The sequence below is a fragment of the Stegodyphus dumicola genome, chromosome 5 (genome assembly GCF_044657685.1).
Source record: "Stegodyphus dumicola isolate Sdum_Otavi_A_Nest chromosome 5, ASM4465768v1".
Lineage (NCBI taxonomy): Eukaryota > Metazoa > Arthropoda > Arachnida > Araneae > Eresidae > Stegodyphus > Stegodyphus dumicola.
Genome location: NC_140772.1, coordinates 129613755 through 129631350, shown reverse-complemented (window position 1 = coordinate 129631350; position 17596 = coordinate 129613755). Strand labels below are relative to the sequence as shown.

The window sequence follows — 17596 nt, the reverse complement described above, 5'->3', positions numbered from 1 at the left end:
CAAGCAAGTCTACTTATATGGAAAGTGTTAAAAATTTATTTATAATTTCTTTAAAAATATTTTAAGAAAATAATATAACTTTCAAGTTCAAATAGCTAGAAGAAAACCATTCCTCAGTAAAGCAAACTGAAGGGCTTTATTACAATTTGACTGTATCTTTTTCAAAATCTTCAAGATTTTTTAAATTCAGCTATATTTGTAGTTAAAAGTGAATTCAGTATTTTTAGAAGTGATAAAATGCAAATGATTTGGCTAAACACAATACTGAACTTCAAAACATGGTGAAGGTAGCCAGATGGTCTGGTGCTCTATGTGTGCTTGCAACACTTAAAACTGCATTTTATTGATGGTGAAATAGATAATTTGCATATTTTAATATGTTAAAGCAAAAAATGAGCACTAAGACGGTAGGCATATTGTCATACCGAAACTTTTTCAAGATAATAATCGGGAGCATAATGCTCATATTTGCAAACTATGGACTTTATATAACTTTATACATGTAATCAGAATCCTTGTGCAGAGTCTGTATCTCAATTCTATTGAGCACATGTGGGATCTACTATGAGATAAAGTTACTAAATTCAGAATTTCCAACAACACTGAAATCTGAGAAGCAAATGTCTCTCAAAACTCTAAAAGACTATTTTTATCTATTTAAAAAAAAATTACAAAACATTATTAAAGTAATTTCTAGAATATGTATATACTCATAGATATATATATAGATATATATACACGCACTCGTGCGCCCCAATAATTTTTAGACCATTACTTTCTTATTTGCTGTAGCCCTAAGATAAGGCATGTAAGAAAAGTATTAGATATTTAATTATTCTTTAATTTGTTGTGGCCTAGTTGTTTTTTGACTTATTGTAACTGACATTCCTGGAGGTCTAACTTTAATCTTATGATCATTTGAAGTCTCAGTTAATAAAACTTTCGAAGATGAAAGTTTTGATGTGAAGCAGATAGCTGAAAGTAATCAAATTTTTATGCATAGATGTAAGTAGCAGTTCCCATGTTTGAAAACAATGGGTAAATGGCTCACAGAGACATCAAAATTAATTTCCCTACTAATAATTTAGAAGAACTGAGATTTTTCAGACATGACTTTGATTTAATCTAACAACCTGCTGAAAATGAATTCACAAGTGAAAGAGAAAGATATATCAAACCAAGAAAATCGGGAGTTCATTAACATTTTGAATTAATATTGCAAACAACAAATGACCCATTTAATGATTAATCAGTAGACAATTGTTTAATTTTAATTTTAAAAGCAAAAATGGATTATTTATGTGCTGCTTACTAAAAAAATTAAGATTGTTTGAAAATATTTGTATATGATTTGCTTCTTCATTTTGTTTTAATAATAAATGAAAAATATGCTCAGAAATTTGGTAATTTGTGAAAACATTAAAAAGTTGTGAAGCTTTTCTTGAAAAGTATGATTATTAATCATTCAGACTTAGCAATAACAAAGATTTTTCTGATTTGTGAAACTAAATGTTTGGAATTTCAACAGAACATTTTAAATTAAGAATTGCACCTATTTTCAGAAATGTCCGATGATCAAATTTACATTCGGATGCAATGATGTTTAAAGATTTAAACATCATTGCAGTCTTGTGTTATGTTATATTTTAACAAACTGAAAGCATTATAAAGTAAACATATTCATTACAAAGTTATTTGCATTTTCTGTATAATCCCATTTATATTCCTCATTCCAAATAACAGTAAAAGTGTAAAAACATGCAAATGTTTATATTTTTATCAATTTTTCATTTGTGTTTACATTTTCATAGTTACTAGACTGGCTCTGAATAATAAGCTCACATTATTAAATACTTCCTTTTAGTTTAAATAAATAACTTTAAATCTTTTTTAACCCTCTAACTAGGTATTGAGTACCAAATGGTATTTTATATCTTTTTAAATTAAATGCCTTGCCCCCCTTTTCTTGCATATATATGAATATGTATGTGTATTATATGTGTATATACTTAACCTAATATATATTCTAAGTAATTATGAGTAATTTAAAAAGCCGAATACTTGTGCTAAAGTTGCTAAGTAATAAATCAATTATTTATTATTAGAAAAAAAAAAATTTTTTTTCTTGTATCTATCTCCCTCTTAATTTTGTTATTGTTAATTGATAGTAGATCGGTTTGGTCCCCTTGACAAATCAATTAGTCTACAGTCAACAACAATAACTACTTTTTCAGTATTTTTAATTTTACTATTTAGAATTTTTCCGGTTTTAAAAAAATATTTCTGCAGTTTATTAAAATATTTTTACTAAAATAAAAATCTAAATAACTTAAAATACTGACTCAAATTTATTCCAGTATTTCATGACATTAATTAAATTTTTGTTCCTTGGAGATAATATGAAAAAAAAACTTTTCTAATAATATATGGCTATCTAGAAGGTAAAAACATGAAGTTAATCATTATAAACTGTTGTTAAATTGTTATTTTCATTTTTTTATTAATCTTCTACTCTAAAATCAATAGATTCATATGACTGAGAAGAAAGAAGTAAAAATATATAGCAGAAATCAAGAAAATAATACCTCTAAATATCCTGATGTTATTGTTAGAATTTCTAAAGCTTTGAAAGAATCTACTACGTCATTTATTTTAGACTCTGAAGCAGTTGCTTGGGATTCAGAAGCAAAACAAATATTGCCATTTCAAGTGCTAAGTACGAGGAAGAAAAAGGTAATGTATTGATTAAATATTTTAATACATTCAAAAAAACTGCACTGAAATTGTTCGTTCATTTATTTAGGACATGTAATTCAAATGTATGAGACTAACACTTTTTACGTTTTCTTTTGATGACAAATGATTTTGCATCCAAGTTATTAAAAATATCTTGGACATTATTATGAATAGCAAAGACTCAGTTCTTTCCAAAAGACAAAGCAATAATTTCCTCGTATGATAAGCAAAATTATTTAAAGTTAAAAATGAGATAAAATACTCTAGTTGATATGCTGGAACCATTTAAATATAAATAAAAGTCAGGAGCTTTCACGTATGACGTGTCTGCTTTATCACCTTAAACTGGAATATATGACTTCATCAAGTTTCAAGTATTTTATTTGTCTCTGCAGAGTTGCTGTATTCAAACTTGACATCCAAATGTATGGAAGGTTGAAGTTTTCTGTTGCAACATGGCTTGATAGTGATTTCAAGTGTTTCTCTAATTTTAATACTACTTTTATGCTGGGTTTGGAAATGGTTTTGGTCTTGTCCCTTGTCAATTATTGAGTGTGGATGCACTGAAATATTTGGCTAAAAATGTGTTTTATTTTTTATTTTTATTTTTCTTATTTTTTATGTATTGGTTAGCAGAGAGCTTGGAGATATCTTTTTTTATATTTGGCATTTCTAATTGATAGTTTTCTGGATGTCGAGCCAATATATTGAGTTACTGTGCTTTTAGCTTTGTGAAATAGAATATTTTATACACCTCATAAGTATGTATTGTTGCAACGTCTGATTGATCTGATCTTAACCTTTTCCAGATGGATGGGGCTGAGGTAATCTCAAGTTTATAACCAAATCTTTTAAACCATAAAACAGGTGTAGGGGATGATGAGATAGTAGGGAAAGTTTCTAATAAATTTGCTGTTGCTATTATTTGATGTTTGCATTGATAACAACTTTACTTTTTAAGAAATGACTGTAGAAGCTTGTTTATTGGTTTTCTTGGTTAGTTTTTCCACAGAATCGAGGGGGTATCTATTATTTTCTGTTACGAAACAGAAAATTGGCATGTTTCAAATAAAAATTCAAGTAAGGCAGCTGTTTTATATGGATGTTTCTGAAAAATATAAATAAGTCAGACAGGATAGAAAGTCACACGGAATTATTACTGAATTGTCAGTTGGTTTTTGATAGTTTATAGCCTGAAGAGAATTGCAGTTTATTAAAATATGAAAAAATGGAATGCTATTAATGGCTTATCTCTTGATTGTGAATTGCAGGTTGAGAAAATTTTCTGAAATAAAAGATGGTAAATATTTAAAATTTTCATCCATTCTGTGCCTCATAAATATCATCTACATACTTCTTCCAAAAGATAGGATTTGGGGGGGGGGGACTTGGAGAAAACAAAATTTTAAGAATGTAGCATATAGATTTTAGCCAGGATAGGTGAGTCTGATGCTCCCATAAAGGGAGACTATTTTTGTTGAAGGCTTTCAAGTTACAAATTTCAATATTATCACAATTGCTTATTCTGATTCAAAGAAATTAGTTCAGCTCAAAACTAAAAGCATATCATTCTTCACATCAAATATAATTAAAAAATCTTACTTATTTGTATATCAAAAAAGTGTGCCCTCTGCTCCCAAGAATGTAGATGTTTCTTCCATTGGTGATCTTTTAAAATTATTTATGCACTTAATGTGAAAGTATTGGCAAACGTTACATTGCCAGTGTTTTCATAACTTGCATATTGTTGCATTAATTGTTTTATATCTGAATATTAATCAAATACAATCTTTTAATAAATTTGGATCTCATCCTCCTGCCAAATTTAAATGAGGATTATCTTGTATATAAATACACTTGGCACAGGGATAAATAGAAGGGCTAGGTCATTCTTTTGTTCGACTCCTCGCCGACGTGAGCCTCATAAAGGGGGTTAACTGGAAGTAATCTGATGTGTCTGTGTTGCACCTGCTCTGATTTCGCGCATTTAAAAACTGTTGTTTCATTCAGTTGCGAGACGATCTTCTGGAGGTCGTGTATCCCAAATTAATTTTAATCATATATATTTGTTTTCTAATAATGCAAATATTTAAAATAATTTGTATATATATATAGTTTTAGTCAGTTTTCCTTTTAAATTCTATATTTAAAGTATCCTTTATGTAATATGGCTTCTTTTGCTGTAGCAACCTGCTGTAACACTTATAGAAATACGAAAGGAAGAGATATTGTATTTCATGTTTTCGACGAAAGAATGAATACATAAATGTCGAAGACAGGATTCTAGTAATGTGAAAGACACAAGAATTTTCAGCGAAAATTTCTGTGAAGTGATTATGAAGATGACATGAGAAATTGCTTGCTTGTATTGCCGCAAAAGAAACTGTTGAAATGCAATACTGTGCCGAAAGTAAATTTATTGTGTACAGTAAACGAAATAACACCAAGAAATCGGAGACATTTGAAAAGAAAACTAATGCAGAGTGCTTTTGAAAGACTACACGAATTAAGCCAAAAGAAAATTTATTTTGAGGCCGAGAACAAAATTGAAGCTGATAATAAATCAAATGTGAATGATTTTGAAATAAAACTCAAAAATGACAATGCCGTAAGTAACAGTATCCCTGAATGCCCTAAGTGTAAAGATATACAAGAATGCATTGATAATTTGAAGAACAAAATAATATCCTTAGAAAATTGTAATAAAATATTGAAAAATAGAGAAAAGAAAAATTTTAAAATGTTTGCTCAGCGACAAAAAAGTTGGACGACATCTAGAAAGAAATTTGAATCGTAAATTCAGAAATTAAAATCCCAAATAGTGAAATTTAGGAAAAAACAGCACAGATAGGAGAATTTGGAAAAACATCTAAAGCATATTTTTACAAAGACGCAGATTAACGCATTGCTAGAAAAGAAGGAAAAAATCAGGTGGACTACTGAAGATATTTCATGTTGCATTGTCATAAGAGCTCTGTCATCTAAAAGCTACGAATTTTGGAAAGAAAAAATGGGAATTTCTTTACCTAGCACTAGCACATTAAAGAGATGGTGCGCTAAATTTTCATGTACTCCAGGAATTCAGAATGATGTTCTTGCTGTAATGAAGGAAATATGCGAATATTTGAATTCTGTAGAAAAAAATATGAGTTCTCAGTTTCGACAAAATGCATATAGATTCAAAACTCTGCTATGACTCTAAACTGGACTGAATTCTTGGTCCTTTTCAGAAAGTTCAGTTTATTTTAATCGCAGATCTCATTTCGCAGTGGAAACAACCAATATTTTTTTTTTTTTTTATTTTAACACTCTAATGAAGAAAGAACTTTTTTCACTCATAAGACATATTCAATCATCTGAAGTAGAAGTGAAAGCAATAGTGTCTGATTTAGGAGGATCTAGTATTTTGTGGAAAGAGTTACAGATTTCGATCAATAGTTCTCACTTTCCAAATCCAGTATTGCAAACGAAAAAAAAAAAAAAAAAAATATGGGTTTTTGCAAATTTATTGCATTTTCTCAAATTACTGAGAAACCACTTTTTAGGTAAAGGATTTGTTTTAGAAGATGAAACTGTTTTAAATGTTGATATTATTAAAGAGTTTTTAAATACAGATTCAGGAGAAATTAAATTGTGTCACAAACTAAAACAAAATTATTTAATGTTCAAGGAAAACGAGAGACAAAAAGTCGCTCCAGCGAAAACGTTATTTTCAAGAACTACTGTAAAAGGTATACTCCACATCACAGGAAATCAAAAAGCATCTGCTTTTCCATTAAATACTATTGATGATTTGGATAATATTTCATAGAGGAACCTTCTCCTATGGCTTGAGAATTAGAATTGAATTGCGCTAGACAATTTTCAACTGCCGAAAAAGAAGCATTTACATATGTTGCAGGTTATATTGCCTACCGTGTGCAAGACAAAGACCCATCATTGGGAACAATATCTAAAAATATTGCTGATGAACCAATATTTAATTCAGAATGGATTAAATTATTGTCCTTCGGAGGTTTGACTACACCTTCCCATTCATGGATGAATACAGTTTACAAATTCGAAAACATATTTTGTGCAGTTCATGGTACAACGTACTATAAAGGGTAGCATGTAATTGGCTCTTTAATTAATAAACTGGAGAAACATTATCCTGAAGTTAACAGAGAAGCAATCCGTTTATTTTGCAGAGTGTGAATTTTTATTAGAATAAGTTTCTTAAATAGAAATGCAAAGGTTTTTCCCCAAAGAAAAGCAACTCAAAAGGCAAAAAAGTGGATTGCCTCGAATGTGGCAGCCAATAAATAATATTTCAACAAATTGTAGTTGCATTGTGACTGTACAAGTAAGCATATATAATATGTTTTGATTTGAAATATTTCTAGATGACATTTTAGAGGTTAATAGCGTAAAGTATATTTCAAATGAGAACTAATTTTGTTAAGTTATTGTTAAAATTATTTTTATTGTATCCTGTGTTATTATTGATACGATTTTGTGCTAGCTTAGTATTCTAGATAAAATATAATAGTATAACATTAAAGTAATTGGCATAAGAAGACCTGCCTCCTTAACCCCCCACTTTTGAAAAATTAAGTAAGTTTTTTAGGTACTGTGAATAAAGTTGTTTTGTCTAAATTAAGATAACAATCTTACATGTATTTATTTAAATGTAATGTTGATGTAAGCCTAAGTTGCAAAATTATTTAAAAAAATATATGTTATTATAATGAATCGGGAGAAAAATATGCCATTGTAAAATTTACAATTAGGCTGAAACTCAAACTTAGATTATCAGAAATTTTGCCATATATAACCAAGCATGTTTAAAACTATGCCAATTTAAGGTTATTTTTTTTTATTAATAATTTTAAATAGCTGTTATTATAGTTATCTTAGAAGCAGTAGTAGAGTTCTCTTAGTTAACATGCAGTTAAAGAAATGATTAGAAATAAACAGGCATTTAATACCTGCAAATTTAAAAAAAAAAGGAACTTTATGCTAAGAGTAGTGCATTTTATCTGTTATTTTAAAATTGAGTAAGTACTATTGAATTTTTTAATGTTCAGTGTAAAATGCATACTGCACTAACATTATCTCTTTCAAATTATAGCTATCTTTCACACACAGCTCATTTTAAATGCTGGTTCTTCAAATTTAAAATGCTAATTTCTATGTTCTCAAATGCATCTCTGCGCTCAGTGTCATCATGGCTACGTCATCACTCCCCACTGCCTGTTTCAGGGAGAAAAGCTCTATGAGCTAGCCCTTCTCTTTTAAGTCATGCACTTTGCAGATAACAGTTTCATTAACTTAGATTTTGAAATTATTTAAATTTTTCAGAATTTAAAGTTTTTTCTGTGTAAATTTAAGAAATATGCTGGAAAACTAAAGTCACATTTATTTTCATTGTATGTATTTATCCTAGCTAACATGCATTAAATTTAAGTGCCCTCCTTAATATTTATTCATACTTATGTGTGATAAATAAAAACAAACTTGAAGATGCAACATATTTTATTGATGCATTTGTTATATAAATTTTGCTAGTTTACTTCTTTTTTTTTTTTTTTTTTTTTTTGTATTTTTTGTATGTGTAATTGAAACTTTGAAATTTATAATTTTAGGATGCTGTGGAATCTGAAATTGTAGTTCAAGTTTGCATTGTAGCTTTTGATTTATTATACTTGAATGGTGAATCTTTAATTAAAAGACCACTGAAGGAACGCAGAGCTTTACTACATTCTTCTTTTGTTGAAGTTGATAATGAATTCATGTTTGCCAAGTCCAAAGATGGAAACACTGCTGAAACTATGCAAGAATTTCTGGATGAATCTGTTAAAGGTCTGGTATTTGTGATTTAAAAAGCATTTTTAAAATATATTTATGGCCTTTTACCATGAATATGACATGAAATGTTTTCAAAGTTATAGTTTAATATTAGATTTTTTTTTCATCAGGAAATGTTAATATATTATAGATTTCTGATTAAGGGCTTACCTCTTTTTTTTTTTTTTTTTTTTTATTGTAACTTGAAAACATTTTATATTGTCACAGCACTCACCATCATTAACAGGACTTTGAACAAAATGTGTAACTTTGAAAACTTTTTGAAAGATTTTTTTGTCGTATCTTTTCATTATTATAGAATAGTGAGGAATTTTGCTCAGCTTATGTTTTCTTTATATAATTTTTTAAAACATTCATTCATTTGAATTCATTATCTTTTTTTTATTTATAGGTAACTGTGAAGGTCTTATGGTGAAAGCATTGGAAACTGATGCTGCTTCCTATGAAATTGCGAAAAGATCTCATAACTGGTTAAAAGTATGTTTGTAATATATTGAATATATTGTTCTCTTTGCTGTATTTTATAAATTAGTGTTTCTTAAGCTGTATATCATTAACCAGATTGCTCGTTTCTCAGAAATAAAATTGTCACTCTCAGAAACACTCAGATGCTTGAAAATACAAATAGTGATGTCTAATAATCATGTACGTAAATATTTCTTTGTACTATGAATGAATTGGTAATTTGCAAGATAAGTTACATCTAATAGCACTTCTTTAAGCTAGTAAGCTAGAGGTGCAAAATATTGCAAGAAGTAAAGTACCTCTTAGACCCCGATGCAAAAAAAAATTCTTGGGAACCCCAATAAATTTACAGTACTTCCTTCCCCAAGAAAATCAAGGTTTCCAAGAGCCAAAATTTTGATGATGATTTTTATCACATCTGGATTAATGGTTAAAAAGATCTGATATGAACACCATATGACTTCCTTGTACAGCCTGTTAAATTATACACTTTTTTCCCTCTGCACTAAGTTAACTGAATCCTCAAGGCAAGATGAAAATGACGTCAAAAATGGCAAATTTGAAATTAAATACCCTGGCCAGTCTTTGTCGTACAGAAGAAAACTTCTTATAATTTTTTTTTTTTTTTTTTTTTTTTTTCCCCTTCATAATGAGTATAAAACTGTGTCAAATATAAGTACAGGAACCAGAAGACCACATTAAAAGTTAAATTTCATCATGTCTTTTTTTTTTTCCCCATTGCCAAAACAATATTTCCATCATTTAAAACACTTATGTTATGGTAAGATATGACAATGTGCAATGATTGCAAAAATAAAAGCCATGTAAGAGAGTATAATACTGCCAGTTGCAATGAAAAACAGAAGTGCACGCTAGATATTATAGCATCCCATGTACAAAATTTCAAGGTTCTGAGGCTAATTGTTTTTTAGTTATGCCAGATATATATGTATATATTCATACATGCATATGCACAATCATGTAGATGTCACAAAAAATCCCTTTTAAATCCATTTTACAATCCTTTTTGGAAACAAAATTCCTTTACTCTGTCCATATGTACAGACATTACACAACAAAAATTGTCCAAATGGATTTGGGAATGGTCACAATAGGTATTTCTGTTGAAATATGATATCCATAATTGTTCATTACAATACTTCCTTTATTTTTACAAAAAAGTAAAAAGGGAAACATTTTAATTTCATCCCAAAGCTGTGTTTTCACACAACTGCGTAAACAATCACTTTTCATAAAAAGAAAATGAAATTTTTTTCCGAAAACTCTATAATTTTAAAAGTTATCTGGATTTAGTCTTTCTAAAACTAACTGAAATTGATTTCATCTTTTACAGACTTTTCCAATATTTGATCAGTACAGTTAGTTGCTTCCCAATTTTTCTTTTCAATATAGTTTGCAGTATAATGAGAACTTCTCTCCTGCTTTTATATTCTGATGGGTAATGTTTGCCAGTGCTGTATTCTGTTCGATCGTATCGTGTTTGAAATTAACCAGCATGGTTCATAATAGTCTTTGTTAACTGATGCAGATGATAGGTAATGAAATGTTAAGATGAAAATTATTAAAACTAATATTTTAACAATTTAATCTATTCCAAGTGCCAAAATCTGTGACAATAAAGCCAAAATCTGTCTGTCTCTAAAACCAAGTTATTCGTCATTGTTTAATAAACAGAAGAAAGCAATCAGCAGTCTTGATTTGGGGAAAAGCTGGTATCTCGGTCTACAAAGACCACAATTAAAAATAACTCTCTTCTTACCTTTTGTAAGAATTTCTGGATAATGACCGAAATTGGATGGATAACTTTCATTTTTTTATATCTGTAAAAGCGGTTGGAACATTTTCAGACCTTTCATCACCTTTACGGCTATGTTGAAATATTTCTGATAGTTCATCTTCTTCTATGACTTCAGTTGAAATATTTTCTGTTACATTTTTAATTCTTAAAATTTTATTTCAACTATCTGGTGCTGCATTTAAATAAATGTTCACTAATTTTTGATGGGTGTCCCTGTGAGCTTAAAGATGATGCCTAATATTCTTCTTGATTAGAATTTTCACTTTGGAAGTACTGATTAGCAATTTTGATTTTCTTCATTGCCCATTTTAAAGCATTGCAGAAAATTTTTTGGCACCCCATTTAAAGTGTTCTTTTCCATAATATGAGATTTTTTAATGTTATAATTTATAAGTAAAAAGGCATATAGAGTAAATTATTTAATTCATCACTTAATTAATCAAGAAGAAAATTTTAATAATATCATTGAGTGTTCTATGCCTATTGAAAACAGTATATTCTGTATCATTTTTTAAAATGGTAAACAGTTTATTTCACTTTTTTCTTTACATTCATGTCTAACCTAAACATTAGTTTTAAAATTTTTAATCTTGACATTCCATTCATCTGTGCAAGTTGAAATTAAGTGAGTCTCTAGAATAGAAGAGGAACATGCCAATGTGACAGTCAAATCGCAATAACAACCTTGTATTTAGCGTACATATATTAAAACACTCAATCGATTTCAAGGGCAGCTAAAGGTCCCTCCTCATCAGGAGAACGAAATTACTAGAGAGGAGAGAAAAAAAGAAAAATAAAGCATCGAGAAATTAGTTTCAGAAACACGTGGTCGTTATCAGCACTGCACGTGGTCGTAACCGGATTTTTAATCAGAGTTACCTACTTTTACTGAGCCAGGCTATATGATCAAACATACAACACATAGACTAAAACGAGGGGGGAAAAGAAGAAATCAGCGAAGTAAAAAAATAGGGAGCAAGGGGCCAACTGCACCTTCACGCACCAAATCTAAACCTAGAATTAATTTTTTTTTTTTTTTTTTTTTTTTTTTCTTAATCTATGAATGAAACACAGCTGTGTACTCACATTTCTGTAGTGAATGGGCTCGCCAAAGAAAATTCTGCAGTGAGATAGGGATACAGCTTTTGATCTGTTGCTTCAGTGATCCCATTCTGGTATTTATGAGGGTATTTAAAAACTAAACATGGCTAAAATACATGGACTGATTTGTGTTGTTCTGCCTCCTAGTATTAGTAAAGAAGGTTAAAAGTAATATACAAAGCCTTTTCCATTCAATTTTTCTGTGTAATTCAATTTTTATGCATTAATTTCTGTGCAATTTTTCTGTATAAAGCCTTTTCCATTTAGTTTTTCCTTTCAGTTTCAGAGAGAAATTTTTGGGTATGCCCAAACTGGGAACAAATTTGGTTTAAAGGAAAGGTTAAACATGTAAATGTTTTTCAGTAGGATATTCAAGGGCTCCCTAAGCAATCTGCTCCCTGTGTGTTGGTATTCCTTGTGTACCCTTATTTACACTACTGCAAGTGATATTCATACTGATATAAATAAAGTCTGTAACTTTATTAAAATTTTGTAATGAATACTTTCTTATTTTTGTAGCTGAAGAAAGATTATTTAGAAGGCATTGGTGATACACTTGATTTAGTTGTGATTGGAGGTTATCATGGGAAAGGGAAACGAACTGGAACATATGGAGGTTTTCTGCTCGCCTGCTATGATGTTGAAAATGAAGAGTTTCAGACAATATGCAAGGTGTGTATATTAATCTTTAAATGTGAAAGATTCTTTAAAAAAAAAAGAGAGAGAGAGAGAGAGAAAAGTTTAAAATTTTTTGTTGTGTAAGAGTTATGACATTTTTTATTCCTTGAAAGACATAATTTAAATAAAAAATAGGTTTTTTGCATATTTCCAGTGTATTTCCATATCAGTCATGAATATAACTGATTTCATTCTAAAGAGATAGATATTTATTTTTAAGAGTTGTCTTTATCCAAATATGAATCAAATAAAATGTGTAAACAGAATGAGCTTAATTCTTTTGGTGTATGTTTTTCATTTTAACTGAAAAATAACACCTATAGAAAAAAATTGTAGTGCTAAAGAGAATGTTTTAAACATGCATTATTTTTCTATTATCTGATATGTGATTATTATTTGTTGACCAGTGAAACAATGCAGGGTGCTTTAAATTTACATTACTGTACTGCTAGCTGGCATTGGATTATTTTTACCTTCACTTTTAATGTGCACTTTTTTATTCAGGAACACTTTTTTAAAGGAGTCAAATAAATTTTAAGTTTATAACCACCTTATTCAGTTATATATATGATAATTATGAAGTTACTTTCCAGGAATAAGATTTTAATTTTGTGAAATAAAAAATATATTTCACAAAATTTTCAAGTAAGAAAAATTATTGCAATTTATTTTAAGATTTCTTTGTATTATCTGACTCATTAATTAGTTTTTTTTTTTTCTTAAACTAAATTTGTATGTGCATTATGTATTTTTAAATGTGACATTAATCTCAAGCAACTCCCATCATTCAACACATTTTGAGTCTGCTGTCATTAGTTTGTAGATTTTATAGCAGGATAACCCTGTTACTTATAATTCAAAATCTGCAATGCAGTGTTTTTGTTTCACATTTTTGCTAATCTCTTATATTCAGCTATGTTATAATCATTCAGGTATTTACACATAAGCACAACCACCTTCATGCAGTTTGGCAAATTTTATGGAAAAAAAAAAGAAAGAATAATGGCATTTTGTTTAAAAATTATTTATTACATACATATTTTATGTTTCTCAAAAAAAAAAAAAAAAAAGGAAATAAACCTACTTACAAAAGGTTAAAAGGTTTTATTCTGGCATTGAAAGGTGCCTGGAGTTTAAAAGACGACAGTGTAATTACAAAAAGCGATGGTTGCAATTGTCTTAACGTTTCATAAAAGTGTTTTGAATTGGCCAAGTTTTCTAATAATTTTCATTGTCTCCTCTCTTATTTTCTAATAATGGTGCAGATAGTTTGCCTTTTATTTTTCTTTTATTTAGAAATTTTTTTGTTAAAAATTTTTTTATTTGACCAGCATTGAACAACTGAATGTGTTTAAAAGTAGGTTTGTCCATTTGCTGTGCACGAAAACATTTGGGATTTCTAGAAGTAAAAAATATGATAAATTTCTAAGTATGACACTGCTGTTATATTAAATTAGCCAGTTTCTGAATATATGACATAGCATATTGATTGACTTTGAAATTCTCAAATCTTGCTTCAGAGAACTAATATATTTTTGGATCTTTCGTAATAATATGAATGATCAGACATGTAAGCAAGAAAACAGTTATTGGTCTTTATTGACACATATCAAATGTCTGCTTGTGAGAAAGAAGTAGCTTGTTTAATTTTTACTTTTGATAGACAGACTTAATCCTTTACATCTAAAGATTCATATAGAGTAATTTACTATCTTTAGATGTATTAGATCCTCTTGCAGCCACTTGAAAATTCAGGCATAGATTATTATTATTTGTTATTTTATTTTATTATTATTATTATCATTTTATTTTGTGACATTTCCCTAATGATGATTTTATATTCATGATGTTTGTAAAATCATGTATGTAATTATTCCAGTGCATTATGGTGCATTTGACATATCAACCAATTTTTTCCCCATTGTTCATGCTTTTCCTTGTGTTTACAAAGTTAGCAACTTTTGATTTCTTACTAGTGCTGGTACACACATGTGCATAAATCATTTAAGGTGTCTGAATGGACAAGGGCAGATATATATTATATTCCATTAAAAATAATGAATATTACTGAATTCTATAGACTGTAAAATCCTACTGAAAAAAAAAGTAGAAAGAGAGAAAATTGTCATCTCTATCTTTTGAATATAGGAAGAGGAGAAATATGTAATTGGAGCTAAATAACAATAAAATACAAGTGGGTTGTGATGATGGTGAGTTGCATGAGAAGGAAAGGAATTGGTGACAACAACTGCTTTTGTTTTTCTTTTGCGTGATTTACAACCTACAAAAATAACATATTTTTTAATTGTTTGTCTTATTGGTTGAGAACGATTTTTAGGGATTCTATGAGACAAAAGTGAGTCCTTCCTCAAATGCATAAGATAATGAAAGGTTTATATAGATTATAATGTTGTAAAACACTTTTGATCTTGATTTTTTTATTTATTAAAAGCTGCTTTATTGTCATTTGTAAATATCTGATCATGGAAACCTTCATGTTGTAAGTAATTTTTTGTATAATCTTGTGTTTACTACCATTAAATTTAAAATGTCCCTAAAATACTCATCACGAATATGAAAAATGATTTCCATTATTGGTAGAGTAAATAAAAAACAGTTATCCTATATGCATTATGATGTTGCTGACATAACTAATGCTAATGGTTTAGATCATGAAACTTGCAAATTTTGATGCAAAATCTGAAGGAGTATAGTAGATAGATGATCTGAAGGATTATAGTAAATCTCAACCTTTTTCTGGGGCTCGGGCAAATATGTCCCATGCACTTGCCTTATTAACACATTTACTGCCGTGGGGGTCACCGGTGGCCGGCGCTCGACTTTACTACAGCACCGTGGGGGCCACCGGTGACTGGCAATGCAACCAATAGTAAAAATACATAATTAGGGTAAATATCAATACTGTAAATTTTTAAATAATACCATTGTTGCTATAATGGTTTAAAGAATAATAAATCGCAAAAATTATCTACAGCGCCTTGGGGGGTCACCGGTGACCCCCACGACGAAAAATACATTAAACATATTTATATAACTCATCTTATCTTCCGTAGATAATATTTCATCATAATATACATCGCATAATAAAAAGAACATGTTGCCGCCATGGGCAAACCACATAAAATGTACGCAGTAGCCAAGGTGTTAAATAAGACTAAAAAAAGCTTTTAGTTTTTTATGGAGATTTGCAATGTGCTGTGTGCTGCTTATTGTAGAGCAGGAAATGGCAAACTCTTTTTTTTTTTTTTTTTTTTTTTTTTCCCCTCCTGTTTGCTGATTGAATAGTTCACTAAATGGCTCCACAACATAAAAAATATGTTAAGTGTCCAAAACTCTATAGCATCTCATTAGAAGTGGTGAACGAAAATGAATGAATAAAATAATAAATGTCCAATTAAAATAAAATAAAATATAAAAAGAAAAACTAAAATATTAGTTAATTAAATTAGTGATAATTAGGTAAAAATTAAAATAATAGCAGAGATGAAAACTGAGCAGTTTAATAACAAGTTTGAAAAATGTAGTGTGGGCCAGCTTATGACCTCTCCTGGAATTGGCAAAATAACAATGAGCTTCAGGTAAACTATCACTTCTTGCTGATTGTTTGTAAATAAAATTTAATTTCTTTAAAAACAGTATGTCTTAATGTTATTTATAAACACTACTCATTTTTTGTTATTCTATTCTCCCATACAGTATACAATGATAACAGTACTTATTAATCTTTCTGTCATATAATTTTTTTTTTAGTTTTCTCTGGGAAAGTGAGACATTCAATATCTAATATTAATATCAATTATATTAATTACTATAACCAAAATGCCATAAATATAAGTGTTAGCTTCTTACACATTTTATTTTTTACCTTTAAAACTAACATTACTCTGAAAGTATGTGTGTTGGTATTATAATTATAAAAGTTGTATTGCTAAAATGCATTCACATTATAAAAAGAAAGAATAACCAGTCTTGAAAAGCCTAAAGTCAGAGATAAAACATCCAGAGAACTCCTGTCCATCATTGACATATATCCTTCAGGACTCTGAAATTCAAGATTCTCTATTTCAATCTTCATCAGATTTTAAACTGGAGGAACATTATTTTCCTTTAGAAGATTGTTACTTTTTACTGCAATATGGACACAGGTACACCTCGTCTGTTCATTCCTGAATCTTTTCCCTCTAACATTTTTCAGCAGATTCACTTTCTTTTTATGCCGGTATTTAAGCCTCAACAAAACTAATCACTAAGCGATACTTTTGGTCTGATATGACAAAATTTATTAAAACCACAGTTCAAGCTTGTCTACAATGCCAATGTTCTAAAATTCATGGACATTCAAAACCACCTTTGGATATCACTCGCAATGAATGACAGAAAAATTACTTGTTAAAAGTGACAATCGGGACAAAGTTATGATTGAATGGGTCGGACAGCGTCACAGCAAGGGCGTGCCATTGACGGTTCCGATGCTAATGGCTCAAGTCAAAATATTTCATGAAGAAATGAACTTAAAAATTGGGTGCACATATTTGACAGGTTCGAACCTGTCAAATATGTGCAGTTAAATTTAAAAATTGCCATGGTAAAAGGTAAAAATTTCAGATGGAAAAGCTTCAACTTAAGCTGAAATATTTGCAGATGAATTCGGTGAACTCATTAACAGTGAAAGATTATTGCCTGAAATTTTTAATGCTGATAAAATTGGTCTTTTCTGGCTATGTATACTGCAAAATACCTTGGTAACCTCTATATAAAAGACTTTAATTGGTGTCAAAGATCCCAAAGCGAGATTAACAATTTTAGCATGCGCAAATGCAGCAGAAAGGCACAAGGGTAAACTTTTCATAATCAAGAAATATTCATAATCTTGTGCATTTAAAGGAGTAAAAATTGTCCCCGTAATATATCATACAAATAAAACAG

The 17596-nt window shown here is 29.3% G+C and overlaps 1 protein-coding gene across 1 annotated transcript in view; it reads left to right on the top strand.

The window, feature by feature from the left end:
• Positions 1-17596, top strand: part of DNAlig1 (DNA ligase 1) — a 170789-nt gene that overhangs the window by 139083 nt on the left and 14110 nt on the right. The window contains exons 15-18 of the mRNA XM_085817061.1: positions 2527-2733; positions 8364-8580; positions 8978-9063; positions 12491-12643. Coding sequence (XP_085673187.1) covers positions 2527-2733; positions 8364-8580; positions 8978-9063; positions 12491-12643 — 663 coding nt within the window. The remainder of the gene's footprint in view (positions 1-2526; positions 2734-8363; positions 8581-8977; positions 9064-12490; positions 12644-17596) is intronic.